The sequence below is a fragment of the Dermochelys coriacea genome, chromosome 3 (assembly GCF_009764565.3).
Source record: "Dermochelys coriacea isolate rDerCor1 chromosome 3, rDerCor1.pri.v4, whole genome shotgun sequence".
NCBI classification, from domain to species: Eukaryota; Metazoa; Chordata; order Testudines; family Dermochelyidae; genus Dermochelys; species Dermochelys coriacea.
The window spans coordinates 127,010,884-127,031,973 of record NC_050070.1 but is presented as its reverse complement, the minus strand read 5'-3'; the positions used below and the strand labels follow the sequence as shown (position 1 = coordinate 127,031,973).

The window sequence follows — 21,090 nt, the reverse complement described above, 5'->3', positions numbered from 1 at the left end:
AGGCTCCATTAGGAGCCTTTGTTATTTTAAGTACTTAAATGAGAACTGAAATCACTTGTGGTGGGACAGTGTTTCTGCCCAGCCTTCTAAAAGCTGAAAGTCACTGACCATCACTAAGAGACTCACTTGTAGAGGTCACAACACAGAGGCAGGTGGCAGCAGAAGGTGACCGGTAGTCAGCCGGTGGGAGCAGGGAGCAGGCGGCTGGCGGGACGGACAGCAGTGAGGAACTGCGGCTAGCGGGGCATCCAGCCAGAACAAGTGCTGAGATGGCAGAGCAAGTAAGGTACCTTCTTCCCTTGATGGGAGGTGAACTCACACAGATGCATCTCTGAACCCTGGATCCTCACTGGCCAAGGACAACCACTGAGAGTGAGGTGTGGTGAGGGAGCAGAGAGGGGCAAAGTAAAGGAACTTTTGGTTGTAGAACTCAAGAACATGAGGCAGAAGGCACTGCTCCACGCACTGCGGGATGGGTGTCTTGCTCCCAGTTTTATGATTATGAATCCTGATTGTAGCATTTTCCCTAATTAATGTCGGGTGACTTCTCTCCTTTCATTAAAAGTTCATTTTCTACACTCAGACTCTGTGCTTGTGAGAGGGGATGTATTGCCTCTCAGAGTCACCCGGGGCAGTGTGTAATTTTCCCAGGTTACTGGGTGGGGGCTCAAGCTGGTTCTGTGTTATATTGCTGAAAAGGAACCCCTAGATATTGAACCTGGCCCTGGTTGCTGCCAGTTCCACCTGGCAGAAGGGTTACATAGGAATGTATAACAAAGAAGATAGTTACTGCCTGTTCATTTGAAAAGCCTCCACATTCACTTGATGGCCAAATCCCTCAAAAGATTCACATGGAAGACTCTCCACTTTATCTTGACAGAGACATTAGAGGCCATTTGTAGCCAGTGTCATAAAATAGTGGGCCATGCTAGCTAGCTATAAAATTAGTTCTGGCATGTGTTTGTTCAAGCACCATCTACATCCCCATCATTCCTGATTATTGCCTTCTATTTTCCCCATCAATTGACTTTGAAAAGAGCAAGAAGTTAATAAGAACTCAACATCTTGCAGCTAGTTGGGGGCCAGATTCACCACTCTTACATCACTTTTACTGTGGTGTAATTCCATTGAAGCCACTAGTGTAAAATTACACCAGCATAAAATGGGTGTACTGGATTGGAGAATTAGGCCCTGTTTGGGTACTTTTGCCAATCTAAATGCTAGTTTAGACAAACCATGTTCAAGATGTGGAGATGTGGAGAAGCATTTGATAGTAGCTTAGAGGTGACAGTGAAGAGATATATGGGAGAAAGCAATAGCTGTGACTTACCTCAAAAACTGGGCCTGTTCTAAAAGGTTATAATTATTGCCAGGGGAAATGGACCGCTTTCGCTCTCAGGGTTCCATATCACAACCTCAGGAATTCTGACTACCCCAGGCTGGCTTGTAAAAACAAAGCACCTCCGGGCCAGATATTGGTGTGTATGTGTGGTATTGATGAGCTGTCTGCAATAGCAGTCCAAGCCAATTTCTTTATTTAGGTTGGGTGGAGGGATCTATTATTCATAAGGAAAGACCACAACAGCGATAGGTGACATTTTATTCAGCGACATGACTTCCTTTTCATATAGTTTAGTGACTGTTCATATTGTGAAAACAGGGATAGTGAGTGGCACCAAACCACTGCTGAGAGCAGGGCCCAATGCCCTAATAGCTTCATTTGGTGTAAGACTATGTAGCACATACCTAGCACCTTTCAGCAGCGGGGCTGAATGCACTTGTCAGAGGTGGGGTAATAATGTATCCTTTTACAGATAGAGAAAGAGACACAGAGCAATGAGCAACTGACTTAAGGACGTGCAACAAGACACTGGCATAGCTCGGAATAGAGACCAGCCCACCCTCAGGTCACTAGCCCATGTCTGTATCTTCTCCCTTTCAGTCCCTTCCCTTGTGTCTTTGAAATGAAAGGCAAATGTGAGGGGAAGCTGTGCAAGTTTCTTCACTGAGCTCTTTATTGCCCATCCTGTCTGGCATCAGCCCTGCCGGCTCCCTCCTCGGCCTCTAGTGAACACAGTGCCACTGAAGTGTGGACTGTTCAGGAGGGAACAGGGGCCTGTTGAGGATGGATTAGACACAACACATCCTGCATTTTCGCAGGGGGTTAGACTAGATGACCCTTGTGGTCCCTTCTAATCCTATGGCTCTAAGATTCTATGATCCCGCTCTCATTGACATTAATGGCAAAACTCCCACTGGTTTCAATGGGGCTGGATCAAGCCCTAAACGGGATCTCCCACGCGCGTTTTCACATCGGGGAAAGGCGTGCAGGTTGCGGTGTCCAGAGATGCAAGGCTGCTCCCCTCACCCATTACCTTACTTTGCAACTCTGCCTATGCGTGTGTTTTCATTTTGCTGCATGCAATGAGAGTGCGGCGCAATGCTGATGCTAATATACTTGGTCCTATCCTGGAGCAGTGTGTTGTTGGCAGGCAGTTTCTTTGGTTATTTAACACCCGAGCTGTCCATTTCTAGGGACACTAGATCACGGAGGGAGGATCCTGCTTATTTCCCCCTCCTGATAATTTTGTAGCTCCAAACAGTAACTGTGGGAATTGGGAGTATTGGGTATTTATATAATGTGCCCCCCCTCCGCCCCCACACACCTCAGTGTAGCAAAGCTTGGCACACAGTAAGGAAACAGACTCTATACGCGGCCAGAACGATGACAATTCACTGAGCCCACACGGAAATGAACCGCTTGCTTCACATCCCCCTTTTTTTTAAGCACCTTCCTTTCCACGGCTGCAGAAAAAGAGCGCTGCTGTGTGTACAGCAATAAAATAAAATTGCTCCTTAAGATTAAGCCGTGCACCCCAAACACTTTAGCATGTACCGGATCTAAAAGGCGCTGGGGAGAGATGGGGAGGGAGAGCACTTCCCCAACCTCCATCAACCTCTGCCTGGGAGAGACCGAACAATTAACATCTCCCCCCCCCCATAGGTAGAAATCTCCCAAAGTCTAGTCAGTTACAAAATGTTTCTGGAGCTGAGAAACAAGCTCCTTATCGCAGCGCTGAGATTCCCCCCTCCCCTTCTCTTGCTGTTTATTGTTATTATTTATGTGTGTTGGGGTTTTTTCGGGGCGGGGGGGAGGCGGGAATCAGCTTCAGTCTTCTGCAAAAGGTCCAGGCTGCTTACGTCTGAGCGCCCCTTATCATTTCAATGAATGGCAATTGCAGCCTTGGTGCTGTTATAGCAATGAAGCTACAGACGTCATTGCCTCCTGTTGGACGTGAGATGTGTCCAAGCATCAGCCCCTTTTGCTTAAGAACAACTCTTTAACTTCCAGGCAGCCGGCAGACAGGATTTTATGAGATCCTAAGAACCAAACATATATATACACACACATATATAGGTATAATACAAACACACACACTGTATATATATGTGTATATATATATATGGAGAGAGAGAACTAGGGAAACCTGCTGCCACTGCAAGCTCCACTAAAATTTCCTGATCAGCTGAGTAGCTCTCTGCATCGTTTTGTTAAATGCCACCTGACGGGAAGGGATCATCACTCAACCTGTTTTCATTTTTGGTAGCGAGGAAGACTTGTTGAGCACCTTGTTCTCCAGCGCCCAGGAAGAAGCCCTGCTGCTGGGAGCACAGAAGAGCTGGGATCGTGCCCTAAGAGCTCCCCACTTTGCAGCTGCTGTTACTAATTGAGGGCCCCCCCCCGCCCCCCTTGTCTCTGTCTCCCGGACTGACGCGGGAGCGAGGATCTGCTCTTTAAAGTGGATCCGAAGGGGAAGGCAGAGATGAGCTGGTGCATAGTTCTGAGGGTAAGTTGCTCTCTCCCTCCACGTAGCATCAGCCCCAAGCCTCGGTATTGGGTTGGAAAGTGGGACGGGGGGGGGAGATGTTTGTGAAGGCAGGGGGAGATCGGCGCTTGTTACATCCAGGGCTGAACGGGTTACCGGGCGGGGGCCGGGCACCGACTTCGCAGCGGAGTTTGCGAGGCGCGAGTTGCTCGTGAATCTTCCCAGCCAGCGGCGAAGCGCGGCAGCAATGCCTCCGCTCCCGCAGGTGCCTGCCTGGGCGGCCAGTGGCCACAGCCCGCTCTCCTGCGCTCAGAGTTTGGGCTGGGGGGGCTCCATCCACCCAGGGGAGAGCAGCCCTCCCCGCCGGGAATTCAGGCTCCCCCGCTGCAGAACACACGACCCCCCTACACCTGGAAGCGCCTGTCGTTCCTCCTCATCTCTCTCTGCCCCCGCCCCTTTCTTTCCCTCAGTCCCTTCGAACCATTTTTTTAACCCAAAGGGAGCCCAGTACAAATAAATATAATCATCTCCTCCCCCAGCTGGCCACCAACAGGGTAAACCTGCAGAGGTGCTTATTGCCTCCCTCTTTAATGCTGCCTCTCTCCCCCAGGTGGATAGGAAAGGGGGGGGGGAAGCAACCCCCTTAGACGTGGGGCTGATTGATGGGATTGTGATTTGTAGGATTTCTCCACTTAGTCCCTGCCTCCTATTTGCTCTCCAGCCACTCCAAAGGTCTCTTCCCCTCTCTTTAAGCAGCGATTTCTTTCAATCTCTCTCTCTCTCCCCTCTGTGTGTGTCTCTCTCTCCCTTCACATACACTCACTCCCCGTAGAGAGAGAGAGAGGAGAGAGAGGAGAAACCCAACTCCCAAAACCGGCCAGATGTCGAAGAAACGCAAACCCTGGAGGGGTAGAGGATCCGAGCTCCCCCAGGAGGAACCCAGAGCCTGCTTTGGGGGCAGCGAGGAGCAAGGTAGGGAGAAGGGAGCCTGCAAGTGGAGGGGAGGCAATTGGGAGTGCAGGGGGATCCCAGCACAGGAATGCATCAGCCTGGCTTATCTCCCTGAGTAAAGAGAGCTATAGAGGTGACTTTAATAATTAGGCCAGATTGTTTCCAATAGGGGCATTAAAAGAGCAGGTCTGCTGTGATTGCGACAAACATTGAACTTTGGAGGTGAAGGGTTAAGGGAGCAGGAAGGAGAGAGAAGGGGCTATATTGATTGATTGCTGAGGGGAATTGCAGGTTTGCTGGTCAATCCAGATTCCCTTCACCACTTGCTGTTTGTCAGTTGCATTGGTATATTCACACTGTATCATCAATTAGCAGCTTGTGTAAATTTGTGTTTACAAGGTGCTCTCATCTTGAGCAATGAGTGGTATATTTCTGAGGTGGGTGGTAGGTGGTTTTTTTTGGGGGGTGGTGGTGTTGGTGTTCCATTTTAGTTCATAAGTCCCCATCCCTGATATGATTTCAGTTGCGTCATGTTGAGGCTTCAAATGCTGCACTTGCAGAGCACACTTCGCATCCAGCTAAAGTTGGTTTTTCAACAGCTTTGGTGCTTTGCTGTAATTTTCAAGCTCTAAGTATTTGTGATGAAAGCTGTTCTTCACTTTTTGACAAGATAATATCAATGTAGAAGCTGAGCTGGTGTAAAATCAGCTATGCACACAAATATTAGGGAGTTCTGCAGCCAATTTTTTGTTTGTTTTCAGTTAGCCCAGTAGTTCCTTTCCTTTGTGTTTTTTTTGACAAGGTGGGCCCAGATGAGCAAGCCAAAGCTACAGTGTTTCAGGGTTGTGGCTATAATCCAGAAGAGAGGACCAAAATACCAGCCAGGTTAAAGCAGTGTTTAAAGCTGTTTATAATGGCTTTGAAGACTAAGGTGGGAGATGATGGTGTGTATGGTGGAGTAGGTGAAATGTAAATTTATTCTTACCATGTTAGAATTCAGAATATGGTGCTTTTGTCTTAGCAGGTCGCAAACCGGAGTATAGAGCTGATAGGGATGGAATGAGTGTGTTCTCCAATCATGGAGTCAATGGTCCTTTTTATAAAGAATGATAGGATCACCAATGTCACAAAAGTATCAAAAATCATGAAATTCAGTCTTCACCAGGGTAATTTTGCATTGGGTGTGGTTTTTGAAGCGAAATATCTCAAATCCGGTTCTGGCGTACCCTTTTAGCTTTGTTAGAAAGAAGAAGTCATAGTAATGCACCATTTATCTCGAAAGAGATTGTTTAGGGTTTACGGGGCTGTTATTTTAGACTGCTTGTCTCTCCCACAGTAAAATAAACTCCATGTCCATCATTTCCTAAAACCATTTGTCCATTAAAACAAATCCAGTCACCTGAGGAACATTTTTATCTCTCTGAATGACTTTATTTGTATGACAGCATACAGTGTTTTTGCAATCAATAGGGAAAAATTAAGGTTTTGCTGTCACTAATGGAGAAAAGCTTACCTCTTTGCCAGGTATAGATGATGTCAGACACAAAGGATAATCAGCATTGACCTGAAAGTTGTTCTATAGGTTAAATATCATTTTCATTTAATTGGGGTACCAATGGTGTGTATGGAAACACGGTGAACATTACTGTAATGCAGTGGTGTGTATGTGGTAGTTTTTTAAAAACAAACAAACTCCACAATAGTACTTCCTACAAGATCTCTGGTTATGTAATGAGGACAGAAAACGACAATTAACTTTATACAGATATTTTCTTGTTTTGGAAGTACACTGAATAAGAAATAAAATGAAAGTGGAAAATTATTTAGCAAAGTACTGATTCTGCTGTATTAAGAGAGCAAATAATAAATATCTTGTAGGAAAAACACCCAAGGTATTTGCAAATCAAACTGGATGTGAACCTATGCTGTGCCTATATGATCCAGGTTATGTAGACTATGGCATTGTAAATTATGGATTTAGTTAATATCTTTTTTAGTTATGAGATCAATGTATTTTTATGAACATGTAGTGATTTTTATTTTATTTTCTTCTTTGTATTTCACAGAAAAGAATGCTGCTTGCTATTATATTAGTCTGTATGAATATGTAACTGTAGAAACCATTAAGAGTGTTCGTGTACCACAATACAGTAGTGAGCATATTTGTGTGCAAAATGTGGATGTAATCTTCTTCTTCTTCTTCTTCTTCTTTTTTTTTTTTTTAACATCAGATGTACAGTTATTTTTGGATTAATCTGAAATGATGATTTACATGCTGTGTGTGTGCTTATGCTAGGTTTTCTACCTCTGTAGAGAGAAAATGCTTATTAGATTGGCGAGGGGGTGTAATATTTGCCAAGAAGTATGAAAGGCCATGTAACTCCTGAGATTTAGTTCTACAATGTACGTATAGGTGCTTGTTTAAATTATAGATTCTAGTTTACTAATAAACCAAAACATAATAATAAAAGCTCAGATTTTTGGACACTTTACCAAATCCAGCATCTGTGCAGAATGCAAATGCAGCTCAACTGTGGGGCCTTCTTCCAGTGGCACAGACATGTACCATAAAGAGACTCGTTCTAGTTTGGCCATCTTAATTCTATGCTCTATTTGATAAATCAGGGAGGTGCTATGCTAAGAAACAAGTATCCTTACTTTGAGGGCCTATGATGGGTTAAAAACATCTAGCTAACATAGACTAATTCCAAACTGCTGCACTGTGTGTCAGTTCTTTGGCCAAATGAAATTCATGCTTGTGGAGCTTTGTTCTTCTCCTACATGTGCTCAGTATACATGGGGCAGGCTGGCGGACACCATTTAGGCTGTGGCATACAATTTCTAACTTTCTTCTTTGGGGTGACTTTTTTTAGTCTTTCACAAAGCATTTTATGAAGGCCTTGCTAGAACTCTCTCTAACTGCTCCTGATAAAATAGGGCCTGACATTGCATGTTTTGGACATTCAGCACATTGCATTGAGCGGGAGTAGAGGTACTTTGTACCTTCCAGCATCAGATCCTTAGTAATGAAGTGTGGAGACCAAAAAGGCCTAATTTTGATCTTGCTTACATCAGTTTGAATCAGGAGTATCTCCAGTGAGGTCAATGGAGTTCCACCGGAGTAAATAGCCTCAGATTTGAGCCCTATGGGTATGTGCAACTGGTCAGTCAGCGTGTGTCTCCATGTCACATTACTAGCAGCACCTTTGACTGCATCTTGCTGGTTTTGGTGTCATTTAGATGGCTGAGGATCTTGGGTCATAAATTGAAAGCCTGTGGTGGTGACTGTATATTGTATTAGGATATACTTAATGATCCAGAAGACCTTGTGTGTCCCTCTTTTCTACGTTCCTTTGAAAGCTGGTGGAGAATGTGCAAAGATGGAGGGCTTTAGCTACAAAAGAGCAAGTTAAAATGGATTTTGCGCTCTCGTAATAATGGAACACAAAATGATATGATAAACTTAAAATTATTTAGTAATCCTATTCACAGCTCTTACTTTCGTCATTATCTAGCTATCAATGCTTTAGTGTAATTCAATATTTCAGACAACTTTTTGTGAGGAGATTTGTTGGTGTGGGAGCTGATGGACAGAATAACTCCCTGAGTCCTTGCTTGACCAAATGCTGCTTTCTTGTACACATGTAACTGAGAATAACATTTAACTTGCTGTATTTTCCTTTTGACAGTCTATGAAAGTAGATGACTTTTTTTTTTCTTCAGGTCCAATTCTGTATTGTGTTAAATACCCTCAGCTTTCACAGAAATCAGTGACTGTTGAGGCTCTTGGCATTCTGCAGAACTGGACTCCTGACGGGCTAGCTTTTTAAAAATTGTTTAAAACCTGTTTTTTTTTCAGAGGCAAACTTGAGCCCCAATCCTGCAGACACTTATGCACATGTGTAACTTTACATATATGAGTAGTTTCATTGAGCTCAGTGGGACCAGTACTGTGCATAAAATTATCATGTGTATGCTTGCTGGATAAGGGGTCTTGGTTAATATTAACCAAGTCCTCTTGAGTTTCATTCTTGTACAAAGATACTCCAAGTTAAAAGGCAAAATTGGGATACACCTTTTTCTCTGTCTAAAAATGTCTAGTTATGTGAGATCTTAAATACCTACTGAAAAATTATGTTTATGCCTTGTATTTTTGATCAGTATAAAGTATTATTGATTAAATCTTGTAGCCATTTTAGAAAAATAAACTTCTGTAATCTTGATGTGGGCACATCAAAATATAGGAGGCCAAATTTAGCTCTTACTCCAGATTTACAGTGATGTAACTGAATTAGGAGTTTGACCCAATGTTTGCTTCTCTCCCTTTCACTTGGTAGAAGCAGTTGCATTCAAATGCTGTTTACTCCATTCATTGTCTGTGTGCATTCCTGCTGGTGTCATGATTCAGTTGTGTACATACAGAAGTAACCTGGCTACTTGTCACCTTCTGTGTAAATTATAGTATCGTAGGACTGGAAGGGACCTCGAGAGGTCATCTGGTCCAGTCCCCTGCACTCAAGGCAGGACTAACTATAATTCAGGTGCTTCTCCCTTACAGAGCACTCCCATCTCTGCACTAGTTTCCTCCTTCCCCTCTCTGTGCTCAGCCCAACCTTTTTTCCTTCCCATTGGAAAAGATGCAAAGAAGGGCAACAAAAATGGTGAGGGGTATGGAACAGCTTCCATGCAAGGTGGAATTAAAAAGACTGGGACTGTTCATCTTTGAAAAGAGATGTAAGTAAGGATCTGATAGAGGTCTATAAAATCATGAATGGTGTGGAGAAAGTGAATGAAGAAATGTTGTTTACCCCTTCACACAACACAAGAGCAAGGGATCACCCAATGAAATTGATAGGCAGCAGGTTTAAAACAGCTGTAAGGAAGTCTGTTGAATTAATTGCCAAGGGATGTTTTGAAGGCCAAAAGTAAAATAGAGTTTTAAAAAAGAATTAGATAAGTTCATGGAGGATCGGTCCATCAGAGGCTATTAGCCAAGATGGTCAGGGATGCCACCATATGCTCTGTGGGTCCCTCTGGCAGAACCTGCGACTTGATGACAGAGGTTGGATCACTCAGTAATTGCCCTGTTCTGTTCATTCCCTCTGAAGCAACTGGCACCGGCCATTGTTGGAAGACAGGATACTGGGCTAGATGGACAATTGGTCTGACCCATTATGGCCGTTCCATTTGTCTTCTCTTTCCACTTCTGATTTCAAGTCTTACATTAATCAAAGCAGCTGTTTGAAATTATAAGACAGTCACACTCTTTCTCCTCCTCAAATGCCTGATCCATGAAGTGTACAGCTCATGTCAGTAGCCACTCTATTGTGTGATCTGTGTTTGTTCTCAGAGTGTAGATATTTTGGAACAAACTTTTTTGGGGGGCGGTGGGTGTGTTTTTGATATCAAGCATTGAGTATAGCCTGGTATTACACATGTACTGCAATGAAAACAATGAAGAAAGGGCAGCCCCTGTTGGCTTTTGCTGCAGAAGTCTGTGTATATGTGTATCAAATGAAAAGTAATCCAGAAAGAAATTTCTAGGGGATGTGGCAAAAAAACTGGAGAGTAAACAATGCTTTTAAAAAGTTGGCTGGCTCCATGGGCTAGTGAGTTGGGACTCTTGATCTTGAGTTCACTCCTCTAGCAGACAAGTACTCGGTTACCTGCGTTTGCTTCTCAGAAACATAGTAGCCTTCTTCCTACATACTCTTTCAGTTGACTGGAAATGCATAACATCCAACCCTTGGTGCTTTGTAGATGATCACTGTGATGCAAGGTCCTTCTTAGGAAACAACAAAAAAAAGCTTTGAGACCAGTTGGAGTAACTACAGTTAACTGCAAACAAATTCATTCTGAGGGCTCTGGAAAGATAAAGAGTGTCATGTATGTAAGCCAAGTATAAATGTAACTAACACACTGGGTAAGGTGTGTGTCTTAGTTTACTGTTGGCTCTATGGACTAAATTCAGCCTGATGAAAGTGAGGGCAACCTCATTGACTTCAGTGGAGTTATATCCATGTTCACCAGGGCTGACCTTGGCCTTTGGTGTTTGCTATGGTGACTTACTGGTAGTGGGTACATTAAAGTTTAAGGAAGAGAGGATGAGAGAAAATGTAAGTAGAGGTATGGATGCCTGGGAAGAGAGATGATATGTCTTGGTAGATAAGATTTATGGATGATGCAATAATGCTTTGTAGAAACTACCAGGAGAAAAATAACTCCAAGTTGTTGTTGTTGTTGTTTGTTTCTGTAACGGTTTCTGTTGATTCTCAATAACTATTGAAACCTCACATTTCTATTCGTTTAGATCCCAGTTTAGAAAGGTACTTTGCGCATGTCTACCTTTAAGCATGCAAGTAGCCCCATTGGAGAGCTTAGAGTTAGGCATATACTAAATTAGTAACTTTCTGAATCAAGGCCTCAAGCGTGGGAGAGTCATGCTCACTCCTGTTGTCATAATGGCCTCTTTTAAGAGAGTGATCACTAAGGTTATGTTTCTAAAATATATTGGAGTAGGTTAACTGTATCTAGACCTGAAGAATACAGTTTGGTTTTGAAGAACTGTGAGGGAGAAATTTAGATTTTTCAGGTAAGATTGTAGCCTACATGTTAGAGGGAAGTAATTTTGTCACCTGATACTATGAAGTAGAGCTACTGGAAGTGCTGACATTTTGAATATTTGACATAGTCACTTTTTCCTTGGTTGAAGAATGTAACCCTGGACAAATCACTTATTTTTGCTGTAAATAAAAATGGGGATGACTTCTTAACTAGAGGGGTGTGGTGAGAAGAAATTTTATTGTTTTGGGGGGACTTGGATCCTTCAGTGATAGGCCATATAAGTACTTCGGATAAAATTTTCAAAAGCACTAGTGATTTAAGAATGTAAGTTCCATTGTTTTTCAAAGTTATTAGGCACCTTTGAAAATATTCCCCTTGGAGTCCAGTAGTACCCATGTAAGATTTTTGTTTTGCATTAAGTGGAGTTAGTAATGAAGGTGTTAGGACCAGGACAATGTAACACTACTTTCATACGCTGGTGGGTGTAAGACATGATTCTTCATTCTATTTTTCTCTGGATAGAGGTGCACTAAGTATACAAGTATTTATTGACCCAGAGGTAGCAATTATTAGCAAAATGAGGGCTGGCCCTGAAGCTGGCAATCAGGAGCCAGGTTTTCAGCTAGTGTGCATCCATGTAGCTCCATTGATGTCAGTAGTGCTATGCTGACTTTATGCCAGTTGAGAATCTGGCCCCATGCCTTCTTAAAGACGATTCACAGATTTCTGTGTGTTTGACTTAGGATGCTTCCTAAAAATGTCAGTAAGTGATAAAGTGAGTGTCAAGATTCCTTCCCCACTCTGAACTCTAGGGTACAGATGTGGGGACCTGCATGAAAACCTCCTAAGATTACTTTTACTAGCTTAGGTTAAAACTTCCCCAAGGTACAAACTATTTTACCCCTTGCCCTTGGACTTCCACTGCCACCACCAAACGTCCGGGTTTATGGGGAAAACATTGTTTGGAAACGTCTTTCCCCCCCCCCCCCCCCAAAATCCTCACCAAAACCTTGCAGCCCCCTGCCTGGGGAAGGCTTGATAAAAATCCTCACCAATTTGCATAGGTGACCACAGACCCAAACCCTTGGATCTTAAGAACAACGAAAAAAGCATTGTTTCTTACAAGAAGAATTTTAATATAAGAAAAGGTAAAAGGAATCACCTCTGTAAAATCAGGATGGTAAATACCTTACAGGGTAATTAGATTCAAAATACAGAGAATCCCTCTAGGCAAAACCTTAAGTTACAAGAAAGACACAAAGACAAGAATATTCATTCTATTCAGCACAGTCTAATTTCTCAGCCATTTAAAGAAATCATAATCTAACGCATATTGGATAGATTTATTTACTAAGTTCTAAGACTCCATTCCTGTTCTGTCCCCGGCAAAAGCATCACACAGACAGACAGACCCTTTGTTTTTCCCTCCCTCCAGCTTTGAAAGTATCTTGTCTCCTCATTGATCATTGTGGTCAGGTGCCAGCGAGGTTATCCTAGCTTCTTAACCCTTCACAGGTGAAAGGATTTTTCCTCTGGCCAGGAGGGATTTTAAAGGTGTTTACCCTTCCCTTTATATTTATGACAGTGAGAAATTCAGATCATGGAGGGTAAAGAATAAAAACAAGGCAAAATACATAGATCCTGTAGGAGCCTATTACAAAATAATGGAAAAAGTAGTGGAGTGTCCCTTTAAGGTGTAGTTGTTACTCCTAGGAAGCCTCTTAAAAATCTCTGATTTGAACACAGTTCATTTTACCTTTTTCTTCCTTGCCATTTTACTTGTTGTCAAGTATATTTGCATTTAAACAACTGCTGCCTCATACAGCTTCTTGCCTCCTTCCTCATGCTGCAGTGTGTCACGTTGATGGTTTTGAGTGTACCAAGGCGGCTTGGTGCGATGTCATTAAAAACAGGCTTATAACCTCATTGCAGGATCAGGCAGAAGTGGAAAGTGGGTTGGGAGGGAGACAGTTTATCTAATTCCTTTAATAGTAATGGAATGTATAGAGTAATCAAGGCACCATGTATTCCAGAGTCCTAGATTCTGTGGGAGACTGATCATATGGAAGCAGCTTCATTTACATTTAAACAATGGAGTTGTTGAATACATTCCATATGAAAATAAAGACTATAATCAGCCCCTAGGGGCACCCTGTTTATTTATTTGATATTAAAGTTATCTTTTGTGGTTCTCACATTTTTCATTATTCCAAAGATTGTTGTAATAAGCATAGCCACATTATAGAAGTTGCCAGGGACAATGGTGGAAATTATGGCGACTTGGTAAGGGGCGAATGGGGCTTCATATACCGTGGGAGGAGAAGTAAGTTACTTGGGATTGAGGGGTTAAGCACATTAGCTGTATGTGTCTGATTAAAAATGATAAACAGTGAAGAAATAATCTTGATTATTTAGCAGTCCACCGGAGCAGTTCCTATGTCCTAGAGGTATGCTTTCAGAGGCCTGCAGTTTCAGGAAGATACCACAGCTTTGATTTAACCTTGAAAATGTGAGCCTACGGTTTCTTTTCAACCATGAGGGATATGTATGTTGTTTTTTCCAGTGAAAGTTTAGATTCTGTAACACCGTTCTGGGGCCAATTTTGGGGAATTGCACAATATAAGGGACTAGAATATTATATAAAGTAAACTGATTGTTAATAGAGCTGCTTTTTCCCAGTTTGCCCCGTACTAACTTTTTTTTTTTTTTTTTTTTTTAAAACATACCATTTGTCCATCAGCATGCATACCACTATTAGTACACATTATATTCTCTCTCATTTTAAGTTGTGGATAAACATACCTTAGCATGAGGAAGCTTGAAATAATTTATTTAGGCAAGGTTTAAATGCTAGGCAGAAAAATGAAAGACTGAAATTTAGGCAGAAAGATGAAAATGCACTCTAAGACAGAAAGACAAGGGTGATACTGAGAGTTTACTTTGGCCCATAACCAGCAGCAGTACATAGATGCATGGCCCCAGGAGAAAACTGGGGAAGGAATTGTGACTTAGCCACCTCTCTTTGTCTCTCTGGATCCCCCCCAACCCTTGTTTCAGGTCTATACCAGTAGAAGATTACTTTCTTCTCTCTGCTGGCTCAACTGGGCTGTTTGGGGCATTAAGAGAGGGGGCGGCAAGGGGAAAAAGGCAAGCCAAGACCACACCCATTCCTTGCCAGTTTACAGAGGAAGGAGAATAGCAGCTCCTCCCTTCTCTTCTCCCTCATTTTCCCCCCTCCCCCCACCAACACTGTCACCATGCGCAAAAATAGCAATATAAAGTGCATGCAAAGTATATGCAGCTTCCACATATACATGGGAAACTTGCACTGTTCCACATGCCTCATAAGCAACCTTATTTGAGGGTCAGAGTTAGCTTAACTTTGAGAAATGTCAGATTTAGGTAGCAGGAGAAAGTTATGACCATACTGTTAAAGCCCTAAGCAGCAATGGGATGTACTGTAGAATATTAAGAAATTAGGGCATCTGCAAGCCATAAATGCATGGACTGAGAATGACTGACTGCTAACTAGTGTACTTACTGCTAATGTTTGGGTAGAAGAACTACAGGAGAACTGTTATCTCTGGATAGTTGGAAGAATGGAAAAGCTAAAGTCCTTCATTTTTTACTCTGTGGAAAGAACTTCACTCATCTTTCAGTTCAAGGCACTGAGCATTTCCAGAGGGTTGCTGGAGATGAATTCTATTCTGAAATGTATTCAGCCATCTAATTTTTGTTACAGGAGCTCTCTGTAAAAGAAAGGTGTCTATACATAAGTAAACATTTTTAGTTAATAAGGTGCCAGTTATTGGTGGTCAAGAATGTGGCATATTTTTCTTGGGTTTTGAAGGACCAACGCATATTCTTGTTGAGTGCTGCAAATGGCTTCTTATGTGTGGCTCTTAACAGTTTATATCAACTCAGAAACAATAACTGAAAGTCATGGAGACCTTGTGTGTTGCTATTAGGTTTTTCCAGTGTCCTGAGAATGAATAAGAGATCTCTTCTTATTGCACTGCTACAAGGCAAGCAGAAAGTATATAGGAATAGAAAGCGCTGCGTCAGTTTTCAAAAACAGATAGTGTGTGATTTCATTTATTTTTAATGGCAAGAATATATCCATTAACCTTTCTGTTTTTCTCTTTCCATGACTATAAATAATGAGTGTACCCGTTTTTTTACTAGAAGTTCTTTGGATCAACTCTGCTAATCATAATGCTATAAATTTTTAATTCAGGACTAGGATGGGGTTTGTAGGGAGAATAAGGATGGGAGCAGAGAATCCTAAACCTTTTAAATGAGGGAACATCTCATTTTCTTCATTAAATATTTTGGCAAAACCTCCTGGTTGCACATCTGGCACCTACGTAGCTGAGATGTCTTTGCCCAGCCAGGTGCTGAGGTCATGGCTGTCTAATTTCAGCTGACACAACGAGGAGTCCGGTGGCACCTTAAAGACTAACCAGTTTATTTGAGCATAAGCTTTCATGGGTAAAAACCCACTACTTCAGATGCATGGAGTGAAAATTAATATATATTGGCATAAATCTATATTGGCACATGAAGAGAAGGGAGTTACCTTACAAGTAGAGAACCACTGTTGAAGGCCAATTCAGTCAGGGTGGATGTGGTCCACTCCCAATAATTGATGAAGAAGTGTCAATACCAACAGAGGGGAAATTGCTTTTGAAGTGAGCCAGCCACTCCCAGCCCCTATTCAAGCCCAAATTGATGGTGTTAAGTATGCAAATGAATTGTAGCTCTGCAGTTTCTCTTTGAAGTCTGTTTTTGAAGTGTTTGTTTTGGTTTTTGTTTTGTTTAAATCTGTTGTTGAATGTCCAGGGAGATTGAAGTGTTCTCCTACTGGCTTTTGTATGTTACTATTCCTGATATCTGATTTGTGTCCATTTATCCTTTTTACATAAAGACTATCAAGTTTGGCCAAAGTACATGAAGAGGGGCATTGCTGGCACATGATGGCATATATCACATTAGTAGATGTGCAGGTGAATGAGCCCCTGCTGGTGTGGTTGGGTCCTATGATGGTGTCGTTAGAGTAGATATGGGGATAGAGAAGGCAACAGGATTTGTTAATACGTTACCTTACTCATCAGATCTGCTCTCTATGGGTATTCTGAGATGCATCTTCTGTCTTTAGTGTCAAAGTAAGTTAGTTTAAAGAAAAAAAATTATTTTTTTTTTGTTTTACTACTTTTAACCCTATGTAACTTTAGCACCCTCATGGCCAAGATGGAGTCTGCTCTGCAGGCAGCTCTGGCCAAGAGAAGGTGCACAAAGGAATGCAGCAGGAAAAATCCCTTCCACCCTAGAGGCACCTGTTCCAAACCCCTGAGAGTGAACACACCCACCCATCGGAAAAATACAATGGATATAAGAAAGGGAAATATTTATTTGCAGAGGGATGAAAGGAGAAAACAACAAGGGGAAGTATAGGGGGAAGCAGTAGAACAGGCTTGCATCCAAACCAAGGCCCCACAGGTCCAGTGGTAGCACAGTCTAAAAGGGCAGGCACTGAGCAATGTGTCTGCACACAGAGTTCAGGAGTCCTGAGCAAAGTTCCAATCCAGTGGTGAGTCTTGGGTGCTTCTAGTCATCTTTGGCACCAGTAAACTTTCCCCAACAAACCCCTCTGGTGTCCTCTTCAGCTGCTCTCTGAAAAGCCACTTAGAGCGACCATCTCCCCACTTAACTAGCTAGCAGCTTCTCTCCTTGTTCCCAATGCAGAGTCACAAGCCCCAGTACTCACAGCCCCATGCAGCCCTGGGCAGCGGTGATAGTGATACTGGGTCCAGCTCCAGCCTGTCCTTCTCAGGCGATTCCTCCCTGGCACAGTGCTCCTCCTGGCTCCTGTCCTGGGTTGCCCCTGATCGGCCACCCTGTCCTTCTCAGGCTTCAGGCAGGTTCTCTGCGGCTTTACTTTGAGAGGGCCAGCTTGCTACAGCTCTTCTCTCTGGAGCTCCAGAGCCACACCCTGGAGTTTCCGTCCTTTCTACTCACTGCTCCCCTTCCCTCCCCTTAGGAAAATGATTTAACAGGGCCATGCTCTCTAAACCCCAAAGGGTTCCACCTACAAAGTCAATACAGCTGAGGGGAAACAAAATCTATCTTGAGAATCTTCAGTAAGATGGCTTATAGTGTTCCACTTGCCAATAAGTGTGGAAACCCCCTGAAGACAATGGGTTTGAACAAGTATGCAATGGCACTATTTTCAGCAGCAAGGTTAGTTTAGGGCATAGTTTGGCCAATGGAACCTTTATTACTGGTTGTGCTGATGTGTGAAGTGGAAAGAATCCAGCTTGGTTCTTGGAGCTCAGGCTGAGTTTGTAGCACTAACAATTAGAATTTTACATTTAAATTGAACTCATTTAATATGCAAATCCTGGTGAGACTGTAAACAAGGAACTTCATGATGCCATTTTTATAGCTCCTTCCTACAGTTCCTTAAGCACAACATGTATCTGAAAATATGAAAGTGATTTTATAAATTTTTTTAAAAAACTGATTTATTTCACGTTGTCCAGGCTGATTCCCCACTCTGGCACTTCAAGTGCAGGAGATGGGGGCCCGCAAAGATTTAAAAAATTTAATACTTGCCACTCCAGGCTTGTATTTAAACTTCCCCTAAGGTTACAGCTGTTTTCTGATCTTGGCTTGGTAAATGCTGTCACCGCCCAAATGCAAAACCCCTTTTTGGAACCCAGGAAGGCACGCTTGGGAATTCCTTCCTGTGGAATTTCAAGTCCTTTCACCCCCCTCTGGGGAAGAGCTGAGAAAGGAAACAAAGGAAATTAGCTGTTTGTCACCAGTTAATTAAACAACATATGCACAAACCTCTTAGGATACCAAAAATCCAACCCTGTTCTTAAAAAAGGTAAATTTTATTAAAAATAAAAATAAAGAAAATACATCTGGAACTTAGGCTTTTGCTAGATTTTTTTTAAAAGAGCAATTCCAAAAATTAAGCACCCAAAATAGCTTTCTTGGGGATCCAGCTTAAAGGTTATAAGCAAACAAAAGCATCTGGGGTTAGCATAGAGGAGTCCACTAGCCATAAATACACAGAAATAAACCTAATCACGTCTTTCTAAACATTCCTGGTTTACTTGCACATTTTGGGGATTCCAAATAAGTAATTCTGGGTATGATCTCCTGACTTATGATCATACCTGGCTTAAAGTTTCTTATAGCATAACTGCTCCCTCTTTCTCAGAAAACAACAGAGAGAAAGGGGAAGTTTCCTGCCACCCCACCCCCATTTTAAAAAGTTCTAGACTTCCCATTGGCTCTTTTGGTCAGGTGCCCACTCTTTCCTTTACCTGTGGGACTTTAACTTTTTTTACAAGAAAGAAAGCAGAGAACAGCCACCAACAGGGACTTTATAGTTAACTGGCTGGCTGGGTGCCCATAAAAGGGAGCTACCCTTCCCCCCCCCCCACTTCATTTATCTCGCACATCTTCAGAATGAGTCTCCTGACTCTCTTGCTACAGACTGGTTATTCTTTACTCTCCTCATATGACTTAGACCTGATTTTTTTTTTAAACTTCTTACATTAGTGCTGTGTCAATGTGTAACTTAATTATTTAACTTAAACTTTGTCTCTCTTCCTGCCTACCTCTCTCAAAAAAGTACCAAGCGTAGTGTCCCAGATTTATATTTTTTTAATGAGTGCGGGTTTGAATATATGCAAAGGGCCGTTAACAACCCCGGTTGCCTGGATGCCAGTTATAGAAAAATAATGCCAGATTATCATGGGGAAACTGCTGGCACAGCTCTGCTTTTCAGCAACGTTTGCCTTTACCGACACCTAACTTTTGACTTTATTTAAAAAAGTGTTAATTTCTGGTCAGGATTTTTTTCTGCAATAAAAAGTGAGTGAAATCCTGCCATCTGATGCTGAAGCCTAAACCTGAGCAATGTAGCTTCACGGGGGGGGGCCCATGTAGCCTAGGGCCAAAAGCAATTGCCCGGCTTGCTACCCCCTAACACTGGCTGCAGCTTTTATATGCAGAAAACCAGCTATTGTGGCACAGGTGGGCTGTGGAGTTTTTATATCATGTTGGGGAGGCAATAGAAAGAAAAAAGTTGAGAATCCCTGGTCTGGAGCATGGAAAAGATTCGGGAAACTTCAAGAGTTATTACTGAAGCCCTATATAAATTCTTAACTTAGAATATAGCAAGTCATTAAAAATACTATCTTAACTCCATGTTATAATAATAACTTTATTTTCTTTTTCTGTTAAGTAATCTTTTCGTTTCTCTTCTTTACATGTAAGTACAGTAGAACCTCAGAGTTATGAACATCTCTGGAATGGAGGTTGTTCGTAACTCTGAACAAAATCTTATGGTTCTTTCAAAAGTTTACAACTGAACATTGACTTAATACAGCTTTGAAATTTTACTATGCAGAAGAAAAATGCTGTTTTCCCTTTTTTTTTAAAGTATTTTACATTTATCACAGTATTGTATTGTATTTGCATTTTTTTTTTTTTTAACTTTTGGTCTCTGCTGCTGCCTGATTGTGCACTCCGGTTCCAAATGAGGTGTGTGGTTTACTGGTCATTTCATAACTCTGGTGTTCATAACTCTGAGGTTCTACTGTAATAAACATCAGTTTTGCTCCATTTCTTTTGAAATGATGACTAGACACTGCAGGTCTTGTGTTGTCGTGTACATCAGTTCTGTACAGGTCAGAGGCTTTTAACTTCCCCAGCTGCCTCACTACTTTGGCAAGATCTGTAACAACAAATATCCTGCCATATCCTATCTACTTTGTGCTCTCTGTGGTGCTGAGAGTGTTATCAATGCTCCACAAATAATGGGATAAGAGGATAGCAAGACTACATACAAACTATCCTCTTTCACTTGGCTTTGTTCTTTCTCTTTACTCCAGCCCCTCATCCTGGGGAAACCTCTTGTCCCTTCCAGGGCTCTTGTTTCTGCATCCACTCTCCTCTGCTCAAGATTCATTGGCTGAAATTACCATCTTTTGAGATGTGAGTGTTGATGAGGAGCAGCAGTAGGCACTGGAGAGGAAAAAGGAGATGGTGTGTTACAGGTTGATCATCAGAGGCTTCTCTATTGTGCAGACTTCATCTACTGTTTCTACCTTGCTTCAGTGTACTTGGATGTTTCCATTTTAGATCTACTGAAACTGGGATGCTTTTTCCTTAGGTGATGAACAACTATCTATCTGATATCCCAATAAAGCTGGAAGAATTGTCTAGTTGGAGCAGATACTTGCCCGCTCTTAGTGAGAGTTATGTGCTCAGAGAGAGTAGAATGATTCTGGATCTAAGAGAAGGATGAGATTTTTTTACTATTCTTGCTGTTTCTGGTGCTTCTAGCTTCATGGGAACTGCTGTTGCCATTTTCCTACTACACAGAAGTACAGGAAATATTAGCTGCTGAGGCAGTTTTTTCCACCTAGCAGTGTACATGCACCTTACCATGGGAATCTCCAGAGATTCTCTATGCCTAAGAAGATTTCTACCAGCATACCAGAGCTGGCCCAAACAGGTGGTCCTGAATATTAACAAATATTGTACACCTATTTTTATTGCTCTCTGTCTCTCTTTATAGAAATTTCACATATCAAACATGTTACAGGTAGTCTGAGATGAAACTTCCACCTTACTTGACTTCTCCTTTTAACTTGCCTCTGCAGTGACTCCGCTCCTTTCATCACCATGAATTGCAGGTAACCACATTTTCTGTACTGGGGATGGG

At 42.3% G+C, this 21,090-nt stretch overlaps 1 protein-coding gene across 1 annotated transcript in view; it reads left to right on the top strand.

Moving 5' to 3' along the window:
• The first annotated feature begins 4,588 nt into the window (after positions 1–4,588).
• Positions 4,589–21,090, top strand: part of PDE10A (phosphodiesterase 10A) — a 603,707-nt gene continuing 587,205 nt past the window's right edge. Inside the window, exon 1 of the mRNA XM_043511279.1 lies at positions 4,589–4,799. Within this exon, the coding sequence (XP_043367214.1) occupies positions 4,709–4,799 (91 nt within the window). The 5' untranslated portion in view covers positions 4,589–4,708. The remainder of the gene's footprint in view (positions 4,800–21,090) is intronic.